The sequence below is a fragment of the Coregonus clupeaformis genome, unplaced genomic scaffold (assembly GCF_020615455.1).
Source record: "Coregonus clupeaformis isolate EN_2021a unplaced genomic scaffold, ASM2061545v1 scaf1044, whole genome shotgun sequence".
NCBI lineage: Eukaryota > Metazoa > Chordata > Actinopteri > Salmoniformes > Salmonidae > Coregonus > Coregonus clupeaformis.
The window spans coordinates 100,305-123,344 of NW_025534498.1; the positions used below are offsets into that span (position 1 = coordinate 100,305).

At 46.0% G+C, this 23,040-nt stretch overlaps 1 protein-coding gene and 1 non-coding gene across 2 annotated transcripts; both read right to left on the reverse strand.

The window, feature by feature from the left end:
* Positions 1–364: 364 nt before the first annotated feature.
* Positions 365–437, reverse strand: trnak-cuu. Its single transcript has one exon. It is a non-coding gene; the product is annotated as a tRNA-Lys (tRNA).
* A 240-nt stretch (positions 438–677) lies between these two features.
* On the reverse strand, positions 678–17,352 carry si:ch211-89o9.6 (Krueppel-like factor luna). The gene is made up of 8 exons (XM_041867610.2): positions 16,860–17,352; positions 13,094–13,206; positions 12,748–12,859; positions 12,414–12,571; positions 9,554–9,644; positions 9,144–9,268; positions 2,702–2,795; positions 678–2,205 (listed from the first exon to the last, which is right to left on the reverse strand). Exons 1-8 carry the CDS (start codon positions 17,155–17,157, stop codon positions 1,196–1,198), a joined length of 2,001 nt encoding a protein of 666 aa, XP_041723544.2. The 5' UTR covers positions 17,158–17,352; the 3' UTR covers positions 678–1,195.
* Positions 17,353–23,040: the final 5,688 nt, after the last annotated feature.

Below are 23,040 nucleotides of genomic sequence, written 5' to 3' on the forward strand. Positions count from 1 at the left end.
CCAAAGGTTTTATTTCACGCCTTCTACGTTAGCTAGGTTACCCATCGGTGGATGGATTGACACCATCCTCTGCTAATCTTTTTCACCATCATGTATTGTGGCGTATTTATACATCATGTATCATGTATCATGTATGTTATATTAATTATATTTTTAAGGGAAGCGATAGTAAAATGCCTGGTTTGAACCTAGCCACATCGCTCCGGCCAAACGCCACGCCCACTAGCGTTTATTTTCCACGATGAATGTATGGACTCTGAAGCTATCGATTTAGCAGCGGAATTACATAAAAAAGGCAACACACTTTCACCCGTAAATGCCAAATGTATGACTTGTTCGTTTCAAAGGTCTATAGAAAAAATAGCGCCCAACGTGGGGCTCGAACCCACGACCCTGAGATTAAGAGTCTCATGCTCTACCGACTGAGCTAGCCGGGCCTACAAGAAGCCTGTATTTGCAGATGAATTTGAAAGTACGGCGGGAAAGTCTGAAAAGAAATATAATTACTTGTAGCGTTTTGCCACATTGCGGTTGCATTTAGTATTACACAATGACTGTAGGTCCCCGTAACAAAAACGGATTTTTAAAACAAACTTGCTGGTCTCACAAAAGCACAGAATAGTTCATAATCGATGTGAATATTTAGTACCAAATACTACCTTATTGTGTTAAGAAAATATGTTTATTTTGATGTCACTGTCTGTGGCCACATTATATTACTTGCTATTGAATGACTGACACAGATTGACAATTATTTAGTACATGTCAAATCTTGCAAAAAAAAAAAAAGGTGTACCTTAATAATATAAAAAATACATGTATTGGAACACATTTGTTCAGAAAATACGCACATGATATTCGATATTAATACCACATTTTACTTTCAAATAAAGATACTTTATCTAATAATCGCCTAAGGTAGTGTGTCGGCCATGAAATTATAAGCCCCTTATTCTAACTACTGTAACAAAGATCTGGAGTTGAACAGAGGAAAAAAGTGTCACATGTAAAGACAACTTTCTGCTAATCCCTTTTACATTTCCTTTGTATTGTAGTGTTTGTTTTGGAGGTTTGGGGTGTTGTTGCTCGCACAACATAGAATTAGAATGAATTCCCATTAATGTCTGTGTGAGCAATATTCTATTGTAGATTTTAGAACCATGTCCGTCCAGTCTACTGATTCTAATTCTATGCCTCACACCCCTCCTCCTCCACCTCCACAGACTGACTGCTGGTGAGTCTTGAGGTTGCATATCCAGGCGAAGCACTTCCCACAGTGGCTACAGGCAAAGGGTTTCTCCCCTGTATGGACCCTCTGGTGCTTCTTCAGGTTGCCAGCCTCTGAGAACATCTTCCCACAGGTGGCACACCTGAACGGCTTCTCCCCTGTGTGTACCCTCTGGTGAGCCTCCAGGTTGGACTGACCGGTGAAGGCCTTACCGCAGGCTCGGCACACGTAGCTCTTTCTCCTCCCGGCCACATCGCAGTGCTGCTGGGCCAGCTGGGCTGCCTGCTGTCCAGCCAGGGTCACCTCGATGTGGGCAAAGCCTTTGGCCGTAGCCCCTCTCCCTGGTGGTAGACCTACCAGGGAGTGAAGGGATTGGGAAGACATACCGGTACTAGTAGTGTTGGTGGTGGAGGTAGTTGGGTTTTCTGGGTGAGTCTGTTGTAGCTGCTGTGCTCTGAGGCGTCGTTGAAGCTGCCGCTGATGTGCTTGTTGAGACGCTCTCAAAATGGCTGCCCTGCTCCATGTGGGATGCCCCTGGATGGCCCCACCCACACCCAGAGTGGCTGCTTGAACTCCCTGATGCCCAGAGAAAGGCACACCCTCCCCTGTGGGCCTGACAGTCGCTGAGGGGAGCTGGGGATGAGGCTCTGGGTCGACTATGAGGCAGTCTGGGTCAGTGTCTGTAGTGTCGTCGGTGTAGGAGCACGAGGGACCACCGGAGGGCGCTGTTGATGCCGATGTGTCTGGGGCCCAGCGCGTGAAGAAGGTCTCCAGCTCAAACAGTGAGTACTCAGAGCCTTGCGTGTTGGCTGCTCTCTGCTTGCTGAGCTGTTGTGTGGTCTGGGTTGGAGGTGTGTTGTCTGGCGCTCCCTTGGGCACATTGGCTGTATTACCTAGGCTCGCTGTGGGACTGGTGGTTCCAATACCTTTTTGTGAGGCAGGGGCGGGAAGTGTGGGTCTGGAGGACTCCACAGTACCTGGATAAGGAACATGGAAAAGGTGCATGTTTATTGTAAATACTAGTTAAGACACTCATTCTGAGTTAAAAGTTATGGTAAAGGATAATAAGCTAGAGAGGCCTTTTACATTTTAGTTATTGTTTCCCAAACTCGGTCCTAGGACCCCCCCTGGGTGCACGTTTTGGTTTTTGCCCTAGCACTGCACAGCTGATTCAAATAATAAACTCATCGTCAAGTTTTGATTATTTTAATTAGTGTAGTGCTAGGGCAAAACCCAAAACATGCACTCAGGGGGGACCCCAGGACCGAGTTTGGAAAACCCTGATTTAGCAGACACACTTATCCACGGTGACTTACAGTTAGTGCATTCAACTTAAAAGGGGGACTGAACTAGCCTCGTTTCCCTCCTCATAAAAAAATAGCTTTTAGTAAACTATTGTAAGTGAGTGACGCTGTCTGGTGGGCGCCGACACGGTTATCATGCATTCCTGGTTTATTTTCATTCTCCACTTACACTCTGCTGTCAGGTCAGGTCCTCCTGTTGGTGTGATACTTCCCAGGTTCTGTCCCAGTCTTAGTGTTGATGGAGTTGATTCAGGAGCTGCAAACTAGGAAGAAGAGAGGAGAAAGAGCCTATGAGATGAACTAAACTCTAGATAGATAGCGGTCAGTCCAACGCATCACCGGGGGCACACTGCCTGCCCTCCAGGACATCTACAGCACCCGGTGTCACAGGAAGGCCAAGAAGATCATCAAGGACCTCAGACACCCGAGCCACGACCTGTTCACCCCGCTACCATCTAGAAGGTGGAGACAGTACAGGTGCATCAAAGCTGGGGCCGAGAGACAGAAAAACAGCTTCTATCTGCAGGCCATCAGACTGTTAAACAGTCACCACTAGACGGCCTTCGCCCAGTACCCTGCCCAGAACTCTAGCCGGCTACCACCCGGTACTCAACACTGCACCTTAGAGACTGCTGCCCTATGTACATAGTCATTGAACACTGGTCACTTTAATAATGTTTACATACTGTTTTACCCACTTCATAAGTATATACTGTATTATAGTCCTATCCTATATAACTACCGCTGTACACACCTTCTCTATTTATATACTGTCCACAATGTCTACAGTCGTGGTCAAAAGTTTTGAGAATGACACAAATACTAATTTTCACAAAGTCTGCTGCCTCAGTTTTGATGATGGCAATTTGCATATACTCCAGAATGTCATGAGGAGTGATCAGATGAATTGCAATTCATTGCAAAGTCCCTCTTTGCCATGAAAATGAACTTAATCCCCAAAAACATTTCCACTGCATTTCAGCCCTGCCACAAAAGGACCAGCTGACATCATGTCAGTGATTCTCTCGTTAACACAGGTGAGAGTGTTGACGAGGACAAGGCTGGAGATCACTCTGTCATGCTGATTGAGTTAGAATAATAGACTGGAAGCTTTAAAAGGAGGGTGGTGCTTGAAATCATTGTTCTTCCTCTGTTAACCATGGTTACCTGCAAGGAAACACGTGCCGTCATCATTGCTTTGCACAAAAAGGGCTTCACAGGCAAGGATATTGCTGCTAGTAAGATTGCACCTGAATCAACCATTTATCGGATCATCAAGAACTTCAAGGAGAGAGGTTCAATTGTTGTGAAGAAGGCTTCAGGGTGCCCAAGAAAGTCCAGCAAGCGCCAGGACCGTCTCCTAAAGTTGATTCAGCTGCGGGATCGGGGCACCACCAGTGCAGAGCTTGCTCAGGAATGGCAGCAGGCAGGTGAGAGTGCATCTGCACGCACAGTGAGGCGAAGACTTTTGGAGGATGGCCTGGTGTCAAGAAGGGCAGCAAAGAAGCCACTTCTCTCCAGGAAAAACATCAGGGACAGACTGATATTCTGCAAAAGGTACAGGGATTGGACTGCTGAGGACTGGGGTAAAGTCATTTTACATTTACATTTTAGTCATTTAGCAGACGCTCTTATCCAGAGCGACTTAAAGTTAGTGAGTGCATACATTTTTTCATACTGGTCCCCCGTGGGAAACGAACCCACAACCCTGGTGTTGCAAGCACCATGCTCTACCAACTGAGCTACACAGGATTTTCTCTGATGAATCCCCTTTCCGATTGTTTGGGGCATCCGGAAAACACCTTGTCCGGAGAAGACAAGGTGAGCGCTACCATCAGTCCTGTGTCATGCCAACAGTAAAGCATCCTGAGGCCATTCATGTGTGGGGTTGCTTCTCAGCCAAGGGAGTGGGCTCACTCACAATTTTGCCTAAGAACACAGCCATGAATAAAGAATGGTACCAACACATCCTCCGAGAGCAACTTCTCCCAACCATCCAAGAACAGTTTGGTGACGACCAATGCCTTTTCCAGCATGATGGAGCACCTTGCCATAAGGAAAAAGTGATAACTAAGTGGCTCGGGGAACAAAACATCAACATTTTGGGTCCATGGCCAGGAAACTCCCCAGACCTTAATCCCATTGAGAACTTGTGGTCGATCCTCAAGAGGCGGGTGGACAAACAAAAACCCACAAATTCAGACAAACTCCAAGCATTGATTATGCAAGAATGGGCAGCCATCAGTCAGGATGTGGCCCAGAAGTTAATTGACAGCATGCCAGGGCGGATTGCAGAGGTCTTGAAAAAGAAGGGTCAACACTGCAAATATTGACTCTTTGCATAAACTTAATGTAATTGTCAATAAAAGCCTTTGACACTTATGGAATGCTTGTAATTATACTTCAGTATACCATAATAACATCTGACAAAAATATCTCATAACACTGAAGCAGCGAACTTTGTGAAGACCAATACTTGTGTCATTCTCAAAACTTTTGACCACGACTGTATACACACCATCATATACATAAATATTTATATTCCGGACTCTGACATTGCTAGTTCTAATATTTATATATTTCATAATCCCTTTCTTTTTCAGAATTGTACATGTATTGCTTTGTATCGTCAGGTATTACTGTACTGTTGGAGCTAGAAACATAAGCATTTCGCTACACCCGCAAAAACATCTGCTAAATATGTGTACATGACCAATAAAATTGGATTTGATTTAGAGGTTACTGTAATTACTGTAATATTCTGTTGGACCCGCTTTTGCCTTCAGAACAGCCTGAATTCATCAGGGCATGGACTCTACAAGGTGTGGAAAGCATTCCACAAGGATGCTGTCCCATGTTGACTCCAATGCTTCCCACAGTTGTGTCAAGTTGGCTGGTAGTGGATCTCTACTCCAAATAGCTTGTTACATCCCATCCCACAGACGCTCAATTGGATTGAAATCTGGTGACTGGGCAGTAAATTGAATTCACTGTCATGTTCGTGGAACCATTCCTGGACAATCCTAGCCTTGTGGCATGCGGCATTATCCTGCTGAAAAACTCAATTTGCAGATGGATACATTGCTGCTATGAAAGGATGCGCCTGACTGGTAATGATGTTCAGATATCCATTCCTGTGGCATTCACCCTCTGAATGGCACACATACACAATCCATGTCTCAATTGTCTCATGGCGAAAAATCATTCTTTAACCTATCTCCTCCCCTTCAGCTACACTGATGGAAGTGGATTTGACAAGTGTCAACCATAAGGGATCATAGCTTTCACCTGGTCAGTCTGTCATGGAAAGAGCAGGTGTTCCTAATGTTTTGTATACTCCGTGTACTGTAAATCAAACATATATTTAGGAAAATCTAATTCACCATTTTGACTTCCATGCTATAAATAATAATTTCTTAAAACTAGTACATTTGTTAAAGACATGCTCCGGTACTGGTGAGTATATAGTATTTTTTAAACCTCCCGCTTTGGGCTGGATGTGTCAATGTGTGGCTCATACATGCATAATCTATGATCAGAATTACTGTCTTACCTCAATTAGCCACGAAATCCCTAGTTTGAAAGCGACTGTTTTCTGGAAGCTGTGTGGCGCCATTTTCCCTACATTTACTACCACGTGGGCCAGCCCCCTAGCAATTCGAGTTTCAACCAATAAGCTTCAGCCCCTTGCCATTTGAGTGAAAGCTAGCAAGACGCGCACAAAGTAGAGAGAGAGCAGTGAGGTGGTGCACACATCTGCACATTTGTGATGTAGAACGCAATTTTCCAGGACCACTTTTGGCTCGTGGGTGTTACTTTCAGAACTACTGGCTAAAAAGTATACAAAAGTACCGGAGAATATCTTTAAGTGATAATTATTTTATTCCCATTTTAGGCATAGATTGTGGATGTGATGAATGCTCTTTAAGATATTGATATTGTGTCACAGTTGAGGAAATTGAATGTCCTGTGATGGAGTAATGTAATGTTAATAACCACATTAATTCATTCATCGTTTTTGCAAAGAAACATTTTAATCTTCTTTTAACATTACAAGATAAGGACATCGATCAAAGTTTCACAGAATTGTGACACAATAGACTTATCCCTATAAGCGTAGAGTATTTTGGACTCAAAATAGAAAATAGTACCATCACCCAACAAGATATTTACAAGTTTACTGCTAACAAATATGGTTACTTCAACCCATTTACTGGTTTTTGTTGTATGTTGAACCTATACCTTGGTGTTACAGTGGGGAGAACAAGTATTTGATACACTGCCGATTTTGCAGGTTTTTCTACTTACAAAGCATGTAGAGGTCTGTAATTTTTATCATAGGTACACTTCAACTGTGAGAGACGGAATCTAAAACAAAAATCCAGAAAATCACATTGTATGATTTTTAAGTAATTAATTTGCATTTTATTGCATGACATAAGTATTTGATCACCTACCAACCAGTAAGAATTCCGGCTCTCACAGACCTGTTAGTTTTTCTTTAAAAAGCCCTCCTGTTCTCCACTCATTACCTGTATTAACTACACCTGTTTGAACTCGTTACCTGTATAAAAGACACCTGTCCACACACTCAATCAAACAGACTCCAACCTCTCCACAATGGCCAAGACCAGAGAGCTGTGTAAGGACATCAGGGATAAAATTGTAGACCTGCACAAGGCTGGGATGGGCTACAGGACAATAGGCAAGCAGCTTGGTGAGAAGGCAACAACTGTTGGCGCAATTATTAGAAAATGGAAGAAGTTCAAGATGACGGTCAATCACCCTCGGTCTGGGGCTCCATGCAAGATCTCACCTCGTGGGGCATCAATGATCATGAGGAAGGTGAGGGATCAGCCCAGAACTATACGGCAGGACCTGGTCAATGACCTGAAGAGAGCTGGGACCACCGTCTCAAAGAAAACCATTAGTAACACACTACGCCGTCATGGATTAAAATCCTGCAGCGCACGCAAGGTCCCCCTGCCAATGACCATCTGGATGATCCAGAGGAGGAATGGGAGAAGGTCATGTGGTCTGATGAGACAAAAATATAGCTTTTTGGTCTAAACTCCACTCGCCGTGTTTGGAGGAAGAAGAAGGATGAGTACAACCCCAAGAACACCATCCCAACCGTGAAGCATGGAGGTGGAAACATCATTCTTTGGGGATGCTTTTCTGCAAAGGGGACAGGACGACTGCACCGTATTGAGGGGAGGATGGATGGGGCCATGTATCGCGTGATCTTGGCCAACAACCTCCTTCCCTCAGTAAGAGCATTGAAGATGGCTGGGTCTTCCAGCATGACAACGACCCGAAACACACAGCCAGGGCAACTAAGGAGTGGCTCCGTAAGAAGCATCTTGGGATTTTTGTTTTAGAGTGGGATTTTTGTTTTAGATTCCGTCTCTCACAGTTGAAGTGTATCTATGATACAAATTACAGACCTCTACATGCTTTGTAAGTAGGAAAACATGCAAAATCGGCAGTGTATCAAATACTTGTTCTCCCCACTGTATAAGGGGAATCATCTATCTTCTAAATGGATTTGATCAAACATGCACTATTCTCACCACATAGTATAATTTTCATACAACTTTATGAATAGAAAACAAATAAATATGCTTATTACCATCACCAGCTAAGACAAAATTACCCAGACTACACTAATCTCGGACACCCAAACTTAAAATCTTTGCGTAATTGCTTCAAATGCACGTGCATCTTCCCACGAGAGATTAAGACTCCACCAACAACCCTTCCCTAAGCCCCTTTACTAATTCTAATATAGGGTCTAGATTCAAGGCCAAGAGATTCCTGATCATGTGACCTGACCAGAGGAAAAACTCTGGGTCCTAGTTTTATCCTATAACTATCAGAGTTGTTTCTGGTCAGGTCATGTGATCAGGGACAACACTTGGTCCTAGTTGAAATCTATAACCATCTGAGCTTTCAGGAAAAACCTGGCCCTCCTCATATTGTAATAGATGGTTGATATTATATCCCTGTCCCATCTAGTACTACTACTGCTGAGGATGATGTCGTTTCTGGTGTTTCTTTAGGTTGCTAGGATCGGCAAAGCGTTCCCCACAGAGCGCGCAGGGGTATGGCCTCTCCCCCGTGTGAACATTCTTGTGGATCTTAAGGTTCCAGTACTGAGAGAAGTGCTTCCCGCACACCGTGCACCCAAACGGCCGTTCGCCCGTGTGGGTTCTAAGGTGCGGTTCTAGATTGGCCGGGGAGGAGAACCCTTTACCACAGAACTTGCAGAGGTACGCTTTCTTCCTCACCGCTTTCTTCCTCCCGCTTTTGTACATATCCTGACCCCCCTGTGCCTCTGCAATCTCATAACCAGCCATCTCTGACCCCTCTCTACAACCCATAGAACCGGAGAAGCTTCCGGAGCCTTCTACAGTGAAGCCCCTGTGCTGACCCATCTCTGAGCCAGCAGGCCCCATCCTCCCTCCCATGATCAGCATGCCTGGGCCTGCTGGGTAGGAGAGGTTGAGGGAGGACGGCCCTGGGACGCTAGTGTCACCAGAACCACCACTGCCCCCATTCGTCCACAGTGGAAGGGGGTGGTTCTCGTACGACACACGGCCATAGCTGACCTCCGTGGTGTGGTGCCTGGTCGTCCCGGGGTGGTGGTGGGTGTGGTCTGAGGGTGAGGTGTGGTGGGTGGCCTCCAGGGGTAATGCTCCTCCTCTGTAGTTGTCTCTGGTCGACTCCTCCAGCCCTGGAGAAGAGAATACAGCGTCACAATCACACCACTGGCTGGTGTTGAAATCAATGGGCGATCTCACCATGGAGCTAAACTTGGGGAATGTCAATGCCATTATAACATGTTTTCAAAGCTCTATAACAGGCAGGGATGTCTGCAACAGCGTAGTCTTTACATGGGATCTAACTAGCCTTGTGTCAGATCCTAATAAGTCTAACCCCTTGATTACCAAGCCCTGCTGTTAGCACCACTACCCACTTTCACCACACACTGCCTTCCACCCCTGTAGTCTCCACTCACCCTCCTGGATGCTGAGTCCTCCTCCCTGTGGGTCCAGATCCTCCACCTTGATCAGCACGATGTCAGGGTCTCTGTCCTCCACTGCTGCAGACTGGAAACACAGGGATGGACCAGGAATTAGATATCACAATTACTATTATGCAATGAATCATATTCATTTCTAAATCACACAACTGTGACTGGAATAAATATTCGGACCAATGATTACAAATTGTGTATATCTTACATGTATGCAACAAGTATGTTATGTAGCTATATAAGATGTTTACTGATATTTTATATGCATCTTGTTGCATCATTTGATTAGTTAATAGATGTCTGTTACTCAGAACCTCATTATTGGACCTGTCCAATTAAATATTGTGGTTATAGTGACCTTATGGGTTTGAGTGATTTGATATATATATAATTTATTTCACAAAGATTAAGTGACATTAAGAACTTCTTGGAAGATTAACAAACTTGTGTCTTGCTAAATAAGGATTAAACAAATATTGACTATTTATGAGTGTTCTTGCAGGTGGTGGGAGATATTTCTGTGTGACAGACTTTCAAGTAACTCCAGTACAGCTTTTCTTATTGGTTAGTCATTTGAATCCCTTCAGCTTTCCTTTGTCTGCCATATAAAGCACCATTGACTATTAATTTCAATAATGACAGAAACCTCAGTGTAAGGAATGTATTTTATTCATAATAGTTCCATATGTAGAAAATCAAAAAAACATAGAAGAGGCATTGTAATACATGCTGATTCTTTAGGAGAAAAGTGATTTACTTTAACAAACTGCCACTCATTCATAAACTTATTGGGGCCGCTGGGCCTTATTTACAAAGTTAATTTGTCCAATGTAAAATATTCCCTTAGCATTAGATATACAGTACTGTTTTAAATATGTACACAAAACTAACCAGCATCATCCACTCCAGATTGACACTTTAAGGTTGACATTTACCATGAATACCTTATCGGTAGCTTATTTTGGACCAGATATTCACCCTCCCTTAGTCAACTGATATGAAATGTCTTATGTACATAATCAAAACAACCCGTCATGCCCCAGAACATTTGCATGCGTACCCATCTATCGGGGCTCTGACTCTAGTGAGTTGTGATTCATGATGACTGGCCCTAGAGCAGTGTTTAGTTGTTGGTCTGTTAGTTCGCCAGATGGTAGGTCACCCCTGATTCATTTTTAATCATAAGGTTGCGTCCTCCTGGCTAGAAACATTAGGCTGGTTTCTAAAACACAGTGGAAACTTGATTAGCTTAAGATGAGAAGGAAAACTAAATGAGTAAGTTGGGGCCCTGCCCCTGCCGTTAGGTGAAGCTAATTTTGTATTCGTATATATTAGGATCCCCACTAGCTGCTGCCCAGGGGGGTCCAAACAGGATTCAAATCACAAAAAATAAAACAATACATCATACAACACATTACACCACTACAATACTCAATATTACAATGTATGTGTGTGTGTAGAGTGCATGTGTTAGCGTATGCGCGTGTCTCTTCACAGTCCGCATTGTGCCATAAGGTGTTGTTTTATCTGGGTTTTTCTTATCGGATTTTACTGCTCGCTTGAGTTACTTGATGTGGAAGAGCGTTCCATGTAGTCATAGCTCTATGTAGTACTGTGTGTTTCCCAGAGTCTGTTCTGGACTAGGGACTGTGAAGAGACCCCTGGTGGCATGTCTTGTGGGGTATGTTTGGCTGTCTGAGCTGTGTTAGCTGTCTGAACAAGACAGTTTGGTGCTTTCAACATGTCAATACCTCTCACAAAGACAAGTAGTGATGCAGTCAATCTCTCCTGTACTTTGAGCCAGGAGAGATTGACATGCATGTTATTGATATTAGACCTCAGTGTACATTTAAGGGCCAGCCATACTGCTCTGTTCTGGGCCAACTGTAATTTGCCTATGTTCTTCTTTGTGGCACTTGACCATATGACTGGGCAGTAGTCCAGGTGAGATAAAACTAGGGCTCATGTCCCTGTTCATGTCCGGGGGATATACGTCTGGATGGTTCCTCTCATGATGGGTCTTGAGGTTGCGTATCCAGGCGAATCCTTTTCCACAGAGCTCACAGTGGAAGGGTTTCTCCCCTGTATGGACCCTCTGGTGCTTCTTCAGGTTGCCAGCCTCAGAGAACATCTTCCCACAGGTGTTGCATCTGAATGGTCTCTCCCCTGTGTGGGTCCTCAGGTGGATCTCCACTTTCTTGGGCCGGTTGAACGCCTTGCCGCAGAAGTTGCAGATGAACAGTTTCTCCCGGGCACTGGTCCTGTGGGGGACCTTGCCGTCCCTCGTCAGGGGGAAGCCAGTGTTGCCGCCGCCAGTGTTTCTGCCCCCGCCGCCGTGTGCCCACCCGTTTGCGTCGGAAGTCGACGGCATTGCAATGTCATTGATGGAGCGAGATTGTGATGGGGCGGCCATGCTGCCATGGTTACCCTGGAACCTGCCTCCTCCCCCAAACATTGCAGACATTCCACTGTCGCGGCCCCACTTCTCCGGAGGCTCCTTCCCTTCCTCCTCCTCCTCCTCGTCGACGTTCAGAACCTCCTCTCGTTTCCCCGGGAGATGGCGGTGGATGGTGACCGAAGCAGGAAGTGAAAGTTGACGGCGGTGCCTGGACTGAAACGACGCGGCGGCCTCAGCGACTGTGCTGTACGAACAAGATGGCTGCCCGGCCCCGGCCGTCTCTGCCTGGTTGCTCTCATTAAAGAACGAGCCCAGCGGCCCTAGAACATCCCCTCTGTCGTCATCACCACCGAACATATCAAACTCAGCAGGGTGGGGTTGGTGCAGCAGTCCTGCGTGTTGGGGTTCACTGTCAGACTTAAGGAGAGGTGCCGAGCCACTGACCTCCACACGGTGCCTGTTCCTGGGGCCCTGCTGCTGCTGCTCGGGGTGCTGAGGCTGGCTGAGCTGCTCTGGGCCATGGGCTGAAGTGGGTGGATGGGATGGGGTGTCCTCAGCGCCGGTTCTACCTCTGCCTCCACGAGGTCCACACTCCACCACTCCTGGAGGAGAGAGGAAGGGAATGAGAGCAGGTTAATGGTTGAGCTAACTCAAGTCAAAGTTATGGCAAGGTTGACTAGTGTGAGAATGGAGTCTTGATGTTGATCAAATGCATGGGGTGAGTAATTACAGTATCTGCAACACAGCAACCAAACTTGAGACGGACTAACACACTAACCGTCCTCTCCGATCAGTGTTACGTCGTCTGCCTCTGCGTCTCCAAGGGGATCCTCCATCCTCTCCTCTTTGACCAGAAGAGACTCAGGCTCCACAAGCTGCAGATCTGGCGACTGGAAGATAGAAAGGTCAGGAATTAACTGCATAAATATACACCACAACATGGTTGATGATGACCTACTGGTGACAGACGCTGCCAAGTGCCCAAAATGGTTCAAAATGGGCCATTGTGTACTGTAGGACTATGCTATAATGAAATATAACGGTTAGCCACCAAGTATATTTGTTTTCTTGAACTGTGTAAGACATTGACAACCAGCATTACAGGATTGGTTTCTTGAATTTACCTTGTCTCGGATGGGATTGGAATGCATCTGGGAGCTGTTGTTGTGATCATTATTGGCTACAGGTCCTCCTGACCACATCCCCATGGGATCCAGTTGTATGTCGTAGACACCACCTATAATAAAAAAAATGATTAAAAATTACTGATTAAAAAAATTGCAGGTTGACGAGGTAACATTGGCCTAGATGAGCTTTGTCAGATTTTAATAACCCCCCAAAAAAGGTGGATCCCAATGACTGTATACAGTGAGTGTACAAAACATTAGGAACACATGCTCTTTCCATGACAGACTGACCAGGTTAATCCAGGTGAAAACTATGATCCCTTATTGATGTCACCTGTTAAATCACTTCAAATCAGGGTAGATGAAGGAGAGGAGACAGGTTAAAGAAGGATTTTTTGTAAGCCTTCAGACAATTGAGACATGGATTGTGTATGTGTGTCATTCAGAAGATGAATGGGCAAGACAAAATATTTAAGTGCCTTTGAACGGGGTATGGTAGTAGATGCCAGGCGCAACGGTTTGAGTGTGTCAAGAACTGCAACGCTGCTGGGTTTTTCACACTCAACAGTTTCCAGTGTGTATCAAGAATGGTCCACCATCCAAAGGACATCCAGCCAACGGCAGGCCATTGATGAAAGAGGACAAAGAAGGCTGACACGAATTGTGCAGAACAACAGACGGGCTACAGTTACAACACTGGTGCCCAAAGACCAATAAAAGATTGCACAACTCGTTAGTCCGTGACACAAATGGGGTATGGCAGCTGACGACCTTACAGAGTTCCACTTCTTTCAGCAAAAAACAAGAAACTGCGGTTGCAGTGGGTTAAGGAACGAAAACACTAGAGAATTGGAAAAACATTGCCTGGTCTGATGAATCCCGGTTCCTTCTGTTTCACACTGAGGGGAGGACTAGGGTACGGAGAAAACCACGAGTGCATGCATCCATCATGCCGCGTGTCAACATTGCAGGCTTGTGGGGGTGGTGTAGGGTGTGTTTTCATGGCACACATTGGACCCCTTGATAAAAGTGGAGCAACGTTTGAATACCACAGGATATCTGAACATCGTTGCTAATCAGGTGCATCCCTTCATGGCAGCAGTGTATCCATCTGCGAATAGATTTTTTTCTAGCAGGATAATGCCCCATGCCACAAGGCTAGGATTGTCCAGGAATGAATTCAGCTTACTGCAGTGGCCTGCCCAGTCACCGGCTCTCAGTTAAATTGAGCATCTGTGGAATAAGATGGAACAAGCTAGTTGGAGTAGAGATCCACTACCAGCCGACTTGACAACTGTGGGAAGCATTGGAGTCAACATGGGCCAGCATCCCTGTGGAACGCTTTTGACACCTTGTAGAGTCCATGCCCTGACGAATTGAGGCTGTTCTGAGGGCAAAAGGGGGTGCAACTCTATATTACGAAGGTGTTTCTGTTTTGTACACTCAGTGTAGGTGGCCCCAATGGGGGAAAAAGCTGTCAATATTACACACGTTTTTATGGTTTTCCCATAGGGCTTGGCGGTAAACCGTCAAAATGATATACCGGTATTCATTCACGGACCAGTTTGGATTTTGACTTGAACTTCTATAACGCTATTTTAATGTTTGATTTATTACATAAAATAATTCAGTAGTGACTGGAAAAAATGATGGCAATAACTGCTAGCTAACTAACTTTCTAGCACAAGTCAACAACTACGGGAGGGCAAGGGTTTTGTCTAGAAAGGATACAGCTTGTCAAAATGTTTAGGAGAAATTACGCAGCAGGTTAGGAGAATTAACATAGCAGGTTAGGAGAATTAGGTTAAGGTTAGGAAAAGGGTTAGGGCAGGGGTCTCCAACCTTTTTTTTTTAGCTTTCAAATTGGCACATTTTTCACTTCCCCTCTACCCTGCAACCCCGGATCCTTGGTGTACAAGAGATGTGTTTTCGGTCAACATACCTTGTAAAATAATGGGTCGAGCCCTGAATGCTGATTGCCTGAAAGCCGTGGTATATCAGACCGTATTCCACTGGTATGACAAAACATTTATTTTTACTCTTCTAATTATGTTGGTAACCAGTTTATAATAGCAATAAGGCACCTCGGGGGGTTTGTGGTATATTACCAATATATCACGGCTAAGGGCTGTACTCCGCATTGGGTCGTGCATAAGAACAGCCCTTAGCTGTGGTATATCCGCCATATGCCACAGACCCTCAGGCCTTATTGCTTAAATAAACAAGCAATAAGGCCCCATAAAAGTATATTTTTCTCAATAGTACAATTATTCATAGAGAAACTGATGTTCTGAATCCATGTCAATGCTTAAATCCCATCAGAATAACAATTTTGAGGTCTGGGGAAAAAAACGAACACATTTTGATTTGAGTGCAATACCCTTTTAATTGCGCATTTAGACAAAGAGGAATGTGTCGGTCTAGCGATAATAATAATAATAATATGCCATTTAGCAGACGCTTTTATCCCAAGCGACTTACAGTCATGCGTGCATACATTTTTTTTTTTGATGTATGGGTGGTCCCGGGGATCGAACCCACTACCTTGGCGTTACAAGCGCCGTGCTCTACCAGCTGAGCTACAGAGGACCACAGCGATGTTAGGCCTACTGCTGCAGCACGTCATGACAGAGTTTGCAAAAATGCCCACCCGATTGATACAAATAATCATGATATATTTCTGTCAGTTAAGCCTACTTTGCAGTTAACATTAATTGAGAAGATTTTTGGGAAAGTCTTTGTCTACCCACAAGATGGTCATCATGACTAGCATCACTAACTGGCTACTTACGGAGTGATAGACAAATGCGTGCACCAAACAGACAGACGAGCAATACTGCTGGAAATCAATTGGCAGATATTGTGTTACGTTTGGCTTTTTATGCCAATAGTGGCTAACCAGGGGTTGGATAATGTAGCTTTGATTGGATAGTAGCCGGGAGGAGCTTTATGTTTGACAGTTTACTATGGAACATGAAAAAAATGCATGCACTTTCAGAATTGTTTAGCGAACTACTCGTCGGGCTGTGAGCTACTGGTAGCTTGAGATCTATCATCTACCTGTTGGAGACCCCTGGGATAGGGTTAGCTAAAATGCAAAAAAAAACAACTTTTCACATCAATTTGACAAAAGCTGTATCCCATCTAGACATGACCGAAGGCAAGCTTGCCAAATAGAGCCCCGGAATTCGGCCGACTGCCCCTAGTGGCGAAAGTAAGAACTGCAATTAAAGCCGAAAATACAGTGAAAGAGGAGAATAATTATTGTCATAAAGGAAACTTTAACAGAAACGTTAGTGTGCAAATGATAAAATGATTGCAGGAAATGAAGAAATTGATGAAAATGCTGGAAATGAATGCTGGAAGTGAACAAATAACTATGCAAATAGAAACAGTACCAGAGTTTGAGGCTACAAAATAGGACTTTGATTTCTATGTAATGTTCTACAAAAAGGACTACTTTACTGTCAGTTTTGTCCACCTATTATTTTTGGCTGAAGTTTGATTGAACAGTATAAAGCAATCAGAATGGAAAAAGCCCATTAAAACCATTTAAGTTTTTAATGCACTACCTATAAAGCATATTTAGAACGTATTATTCAGAACCGTCAAATATCGTCAAAAATTAAAACACCGTTCTACGATATTTTGGCCATGTCAGCCTGCCCTATTTTCCAGTGGTGTTTTTATTTTATTTTAATCAGCAGGGTAATCAAATAAACTAGTATTTAAGATGGTATGGTATTACTGACAGTCTTCTTACCAGCTGATAAAGACGACTCTCTGAATTTGTCATTGGTGTTGATATGAACTCTGCTGTTGGGTCGGCTGTTCATTGCGCTTTCCCGTAGCCTTCGCTCGGCGTAACCACGGGCCATCTTCAGCTCGAGAAGATTCAGCTTTCGCTTCAAACCTTTGTTCTCCCTTTGGCATTGTGACATTTGCAAACTTACAACCGCATAGTCGTCGTCTACCAGTTTGCAGATTTCTGCCACGGCTGCATTGGCCAATACCTCCATAATGGAAGCTAGCTGTGTCTGGAACTCAAGGCGACCCGACATCTTTGGACGATTGGCTCGCGAGCACTAAAAGTCGATAAATACAGTCTCATGCGATGTATATTGGATATATTGAATCACGTTCACTTCAAATTTCGACAACGACTAAGTTGGACGAAGTGATTAAACATAAATAGTGGGCTAAAACAAGTAGCTTGCTAGCTCTGTAGCTCCAGTTTCTTCTTCTGTGCTACCAGCCTTTCGTCACCAACACTACAAAAGTATTTCCGGGTCACAGAATTTCGGAAATTTTAAAAATAAATGTTACCCACGTAATAGTATAAAAGTGTCATGAACCTGTATTTATTCATGATATATGGAAAATAATTGTCTAAACATTAATAATGATTCATGTTTTAATATTTACGTGACATTTGCATTAAATGTGGGTTTTAAAATTTGTTCCAAGGTCAAATAAATGCCCCCGACACAATACACTGTATATGAAATACATATTGGCTTATAGAGAGAACTATTCTAGGTGCCTACGTAAAAGTGGGGTTGGGATTACTCACTAGGGTCTGTAGAATGTATATATATGGTTTAATTTCATGGAGGACTGAGGTCTATATGCCCAGCAACACTTTCTACTCCACCCACTCCATCGGTCCCAATGCAATACACTACAGGCCTATAAATTACATATTTACTTATAGACAGAAAACTATTAAAGGTGCCAAAGTAAAAGTGGCGTTGGGATAACTCACCATGGTCTGTAGAATCTATATATGGTGTTATTTTATGGGGGACTGAGGTGTAAATACCCAGCAACACTTTCTACTTCACCCACTCCATTCACTGCAGTACAATACTGTAAGTGAGGACTTGGTGGACTGTATATTCTTTAGGTTAAGTTTTACTTTATGTGTTCGCTCCCGTGTGCTCCCGACAGATGACAGACAGGTAAGATTCCAGTTGAGGTGGTTTAATAACGCTGAATATGCACAGGCACGGAACAGCACAACACATTGTATGTAGTATGGATGGTCTAAGGCACTTAGTGGTCTGGCAACTTGCTTCAACCAAAGTGTGTGTGTGTTTGTGTGTGTGTGTGTGTGTGTGTGTGGTATATCAACAAGGACGCACACTGGCCTTGGCTAACACAATGAAAGCTAACTGTTGGAAAAACACGAGGATGGCTGGAACTTTCTCTCACTTGACTTCTCTCGAGCTGATCTTCTCTAAGCTGGAGATCGCCCAGCATGCTCTGCTCCACTTCACCGGTGGGCGGAGCTACAGCGCTGATATAATGAACTAGCATTACTGATATGATTAACTACAAATACTTCACAGCCTTTTGTACAGCCGCCCCTGAATTCACTATGTTAATTCACTCCTAAGAAAGGCTCAATACTTCACTTGACTATCTTAACTCTTACTTAACTCTTACTTACATATCATACCCAAACTTAACAGACATGGGTGTCTAGCCGCCCCATCAATAGAGGGCCTCGCTAGGCATAACCACTAATAACAAATAAACTCTAGTCCAGTACTTAAATTATGCAAAGGGTTATCTGCTCTTGTGGAGTAGAAGAGCTGCTGTCCGTAACAGCTGGGCAGGAACACTTAGTCCATCAGGGGCACACTGTGGTGAGAATGTCCTCATGGGAGAGGGGTGAATGTAACTGATGGAACACTGCTTTGTTCTAACAGCAGGAAACAGTCCAAACTACTAGGGTGTCAGCTGGCAGGAAATTAGGGGAAACACCTGACTGATTAGTTAATAGGGCACCTGAGTGTCTGGTGACTGGGGAGCTAAGGACAGGGGCACCTAAAGGCCTGGCAACATGGCCTGACTAATAACCAAGTGCAGGACACTGTGGCAAGTAAAGGCTGGCAGACAGGTCCTATTACATGGTCCAACAGGTCTCCAGCAACTGACTATCAGAGGCTGTTGGGGCTACCAGCAGGAAATCTGTACTAGGGGCAAACTTATCAGAGGAAACAGTCTCTGGGGCTGACACAGTCTGAGACTCGAAAGAGGGAGCGCTCTGGGCACCATTGGCAGGAGCTGGCTTGATCCCTAGAGCAGGGCCAGGTAATAGCTCTATGGCGGACAGCGTAAAGGGCTCTGGCTCTGGCGGAGACTCCCCAACCGGATCAGGACCTCCAGACGAGGGGAAACTGAGTCTTAGGGTCAGGAGCCAGATCTGAGCTGATAATCGGGCTGAGCTGAGGTCTCACAGCAGGGACAGGCGCGTTCTCCAGAGAAGGCAGCAGAGCTCCCCAGGCAGGGTGTGACTGTGGACCCTGGGCTAGAGCTGCAGAGGGTTCTCGACGACTGGCAGGTTGGGGCTCCCCGACTGAGCCAGGGTGGACATCACAGGCAGGGACTAGCGGAGGTTGCAGGGCAGAAGCCTGAAGGGCCCAGAAGTCAGGGTCAAGTTCTGGCCTCTTAGGAGGCGTCGCTGAAGGTCTCCGACGAGGAGCAAGCTGAGGCTCCCCCACAGGATCGGAGAGGACCTTGCTGGCGAGGACTGGATGGGAACTCTGGGTGGAGGCTGAAGCGGCCCCCGTAGAGGAAGCCCTGGTGGGCTCCCACTCAAGACCAGGTGGGGGCTCCCCAACAGAGCTGGGCTGGTCTGTTTGTGCTGAGGTAAGTATGAACCGCACTGCATGGGCAGCCGGTGTCTGGAAGACAGGGCCAAGTGGAGGGCCCGTGGCTAGAGATGAACTGGGCTCCTCATCAGGAGCTGGTGGGGGCTTGTCGTTGGCTTCTGGTGAAGCCCCCCTAACTGAAAAAGGGATGACTCCTAGTGTAAAGCCAGGTGGTTGCCCCTGGGCTGCAGCTGGTGGCAGCGATATTGGGACAGGGGCTGTGGATCCCTGGGCTGCGGCTGGTGGCAACCAGGGAGATGCTGGCTGATGATCTGCATCAACGGCGGTCTGTGGGCCTGTGGCTGCAACACGATGGCTCTCTGTTGCAAGAGCTGGTGATCTGAAGACAGGGCCAGGTTGTACTTTCAGGTCCAGCTGGGCTGCCCGGGTAGGAGGCATTGGGTCTACTATGACGGAAGCAGGCTGGGCCCTCGTGGGTGGAGAAGGCTGCTCCTCATGCCTGGCAGACAGTGAGTCTGATTTGACAGGGGTAGGCTGAGCTCCTATAGCAGGAACAGACAGGAGACTGGAGCAGGAGGTAGGCTCGGCCCCATAATCAGTGGCGCAGTGGTCTAAGGCACTGCATCGCAGTGCTAGCTGTGCCACTAGAGATCCTGGTTCGAATCCAGGCTCTGTCGTAGCTGGCCGTGACCGGGAGACCCATGGGGCGGCGCACAATTGGCCCAGGGTAGGGGAGGGAATGGCCAGCAGGGATGTAGCTCAGTTGGTAGAGCATGGCGTTTGCAACGCCAGGGTTGTGGGTTCGATTCCCACGGGGGGCCAGTATGAAAAAAACAAATAAAAAATGTATGCACTCACTAACTGTAAGTCGCTCTGGATAAGAGCGTCTGCTAAATGACTAAAATGTAAAAAAATAAAAAATTAAATGAAGGGGCAGACTGGGCCCCATCTGTGGTAGCTGGTCTGGGCTCCAGGACAGGGGTAGGCAGAGCCCCTGTGACCGAAGACGGCTGTAGCACCATGTTGGTCTGGAGCACCACCGTGGCTACTCCTGGCTGATGCTTTGTAGCCGGAGCAACTGAAGAGTCCACCTCGTTGATTAACTTCGGCTCTGTAGCAGGATCGGGTGGCAACTCTGGAACAGTGGCTGGCTGCAGGCTACTGTTGACTGATGGGTATGCTACTGTTGACTGATGGGTCCTTCGTGGTGGCAGACTGAAACACCTTGTCAGGAACAGGCTGGATACCCATTCTGAGGGCAAACTGAGAACCAATGGCAGGGACGGGTAGACACACCCTGGCACCGTCAACGGGCTGGTACTCCACACTGGGAGTGTCTAGGAGCTGACAGGTAGGTATGTCTCTTAGCTGGACCATTGGTGGAGGAGTAGCCTCCTGACAGGTGGAGTGAGCGCCGGGACTGAGGGAACTCATAGCTGCTGAAGGAGGCTCTTGGTAGCCGCACTGTAGGCTTGGAGTGTCACTCTGATGACACGGCAGTAGTGACTCATCAAATGCTGGAGGCCACATTGGGGGGGTCAGGCCACTCACTGTTGTCGTACTGTCCATCGCAAGCCGTATCTTCTTCGTTGGGTGATGGTTTCATATGCTCAACCAGCTCTAACGCAGGCAGTGGTGGTGCCAGCAGAACTCTATCTGCTGGAAGGATACCTCGGGATGAGGGCTCTGTAGGGGCTGGCTTAGTGGGAGAGAGACTAGCTATAGACTGGGAAGTGAGCTGTGGCAGCACGGAGCGGAGTGTCTCGGAGAGCTGTACCATCTCTTCTTGTTGCTCACGTAGCTGAGTGAGCCTGACCTGCATAGCTTGCTGGGACTGCCGCAGCTGGGCTCTCTCTTGCTCGATGTACTCACTAGCTCATGCTCTGTAGGTCGCTTCCTGTGTTCCCAGTGACTGTTGTAGACCATGGACAAACCTCTATGTTGCTCCTTACTCTGCTTACTGTGGCTCATCCTTCTGCTCTCGTGGGTCAGATGGGGGGTTTAGGACGGACCTGTACTCTCTGAAGGTCCCCCACTCATCTGGAGTTGTGTCCCATCTGGCCTGGCTGGAGAGGAAGGGACTGGGTGGAGTGAGGGGTGTCATCTTGGCAGCTCCCTCCATGCGAGGCTGAAGGTCGTCTTCTTGCCCATGTACATACTGTGCTGTGCTACCATAACTTGGATAAGGTGAGGCTTGGCTTCACCGGTAACTCGCTGCACCTTTATCCGGCTCGAACGGACCACAATGTAAGTGAGGACTTGGTGGACTGTATATTATTTAGGTTAGTTTCTACTTTATGTGTTCGCTCCCGTGTGCTGGTAAGGGCACAGATGACAGACAGGTAGGATTCCAGTTGAGGTGGTTTAATAACGCTGAATATGCACAGGGACGGAACAGCACAGCACATTGTATGTAGTATGGATGGGCTAAGGCACTTAGTGGTCTGGCAACTTGCTTCAACCAAAGTGTGTGTGTGGTATATCAGCAAGGACGCACACCGGCCTTGGCTAACACAATGAAAGCTAACTGTTGGGAAAACACGAGGATGGCTGGAACTTTCTCTCACTTGACTTTTCTCGAGCTGATCTTCTCTAAGCTGGATATCGCCCAGCATGCTCTGCTCCACTTCACCGGTGGGTGGAGCTACAGCTCTGATATAATGAACTAACATTACTGAAAATGATTAACTACAAATACTTCACAGCCATTTGTACAAATACACTGTAGGCCTATAGGTGAGATTAGTTTAAGACACAATGTAAACAATGATGGACTGGCATACCTGTAAGCCAGGGTTTCCCAAACTCGGTCCTGGGGCCTCCACTGGGTGCACTATTAGTTTTTTACCATAGCACTACACAGCTGATTCAAATAATCAAAGCTTGATAATGAGTTGGTTATTTGAATCAACTGTGTAGTGTTAGGGCAAAAAACTAAACGTCCACCCAGGGGGGGCACAGGACAGTGTTCAGGAAATCCTGCTGTAAACGACCTATAACCTAATGATGATGAGCCAGTTGCGCCTTTTACACATTTAAATCAGCCCACTGGCCTTGACCTGTGCCAAAAAATGCATATGGCCTGCCTGACAAATAACGTCAAATGACTTAATATGGAGCCATTGGACACTCTACGATACAAATATTGCACTGCACAGGCAAAACAATCTATAGTGTGTCCATAAAACCAGGGTCCAGTCTATTCACTTGTGTCCCTAGAATACAAAACAGCCAATCCGCTCTTCAAGCCTCTTCCTTCAAGTAAACAGATGAGGTCCACCAAGGCCAGATGTGCAAGACTCTGTAACAGCACCCACTATGAGA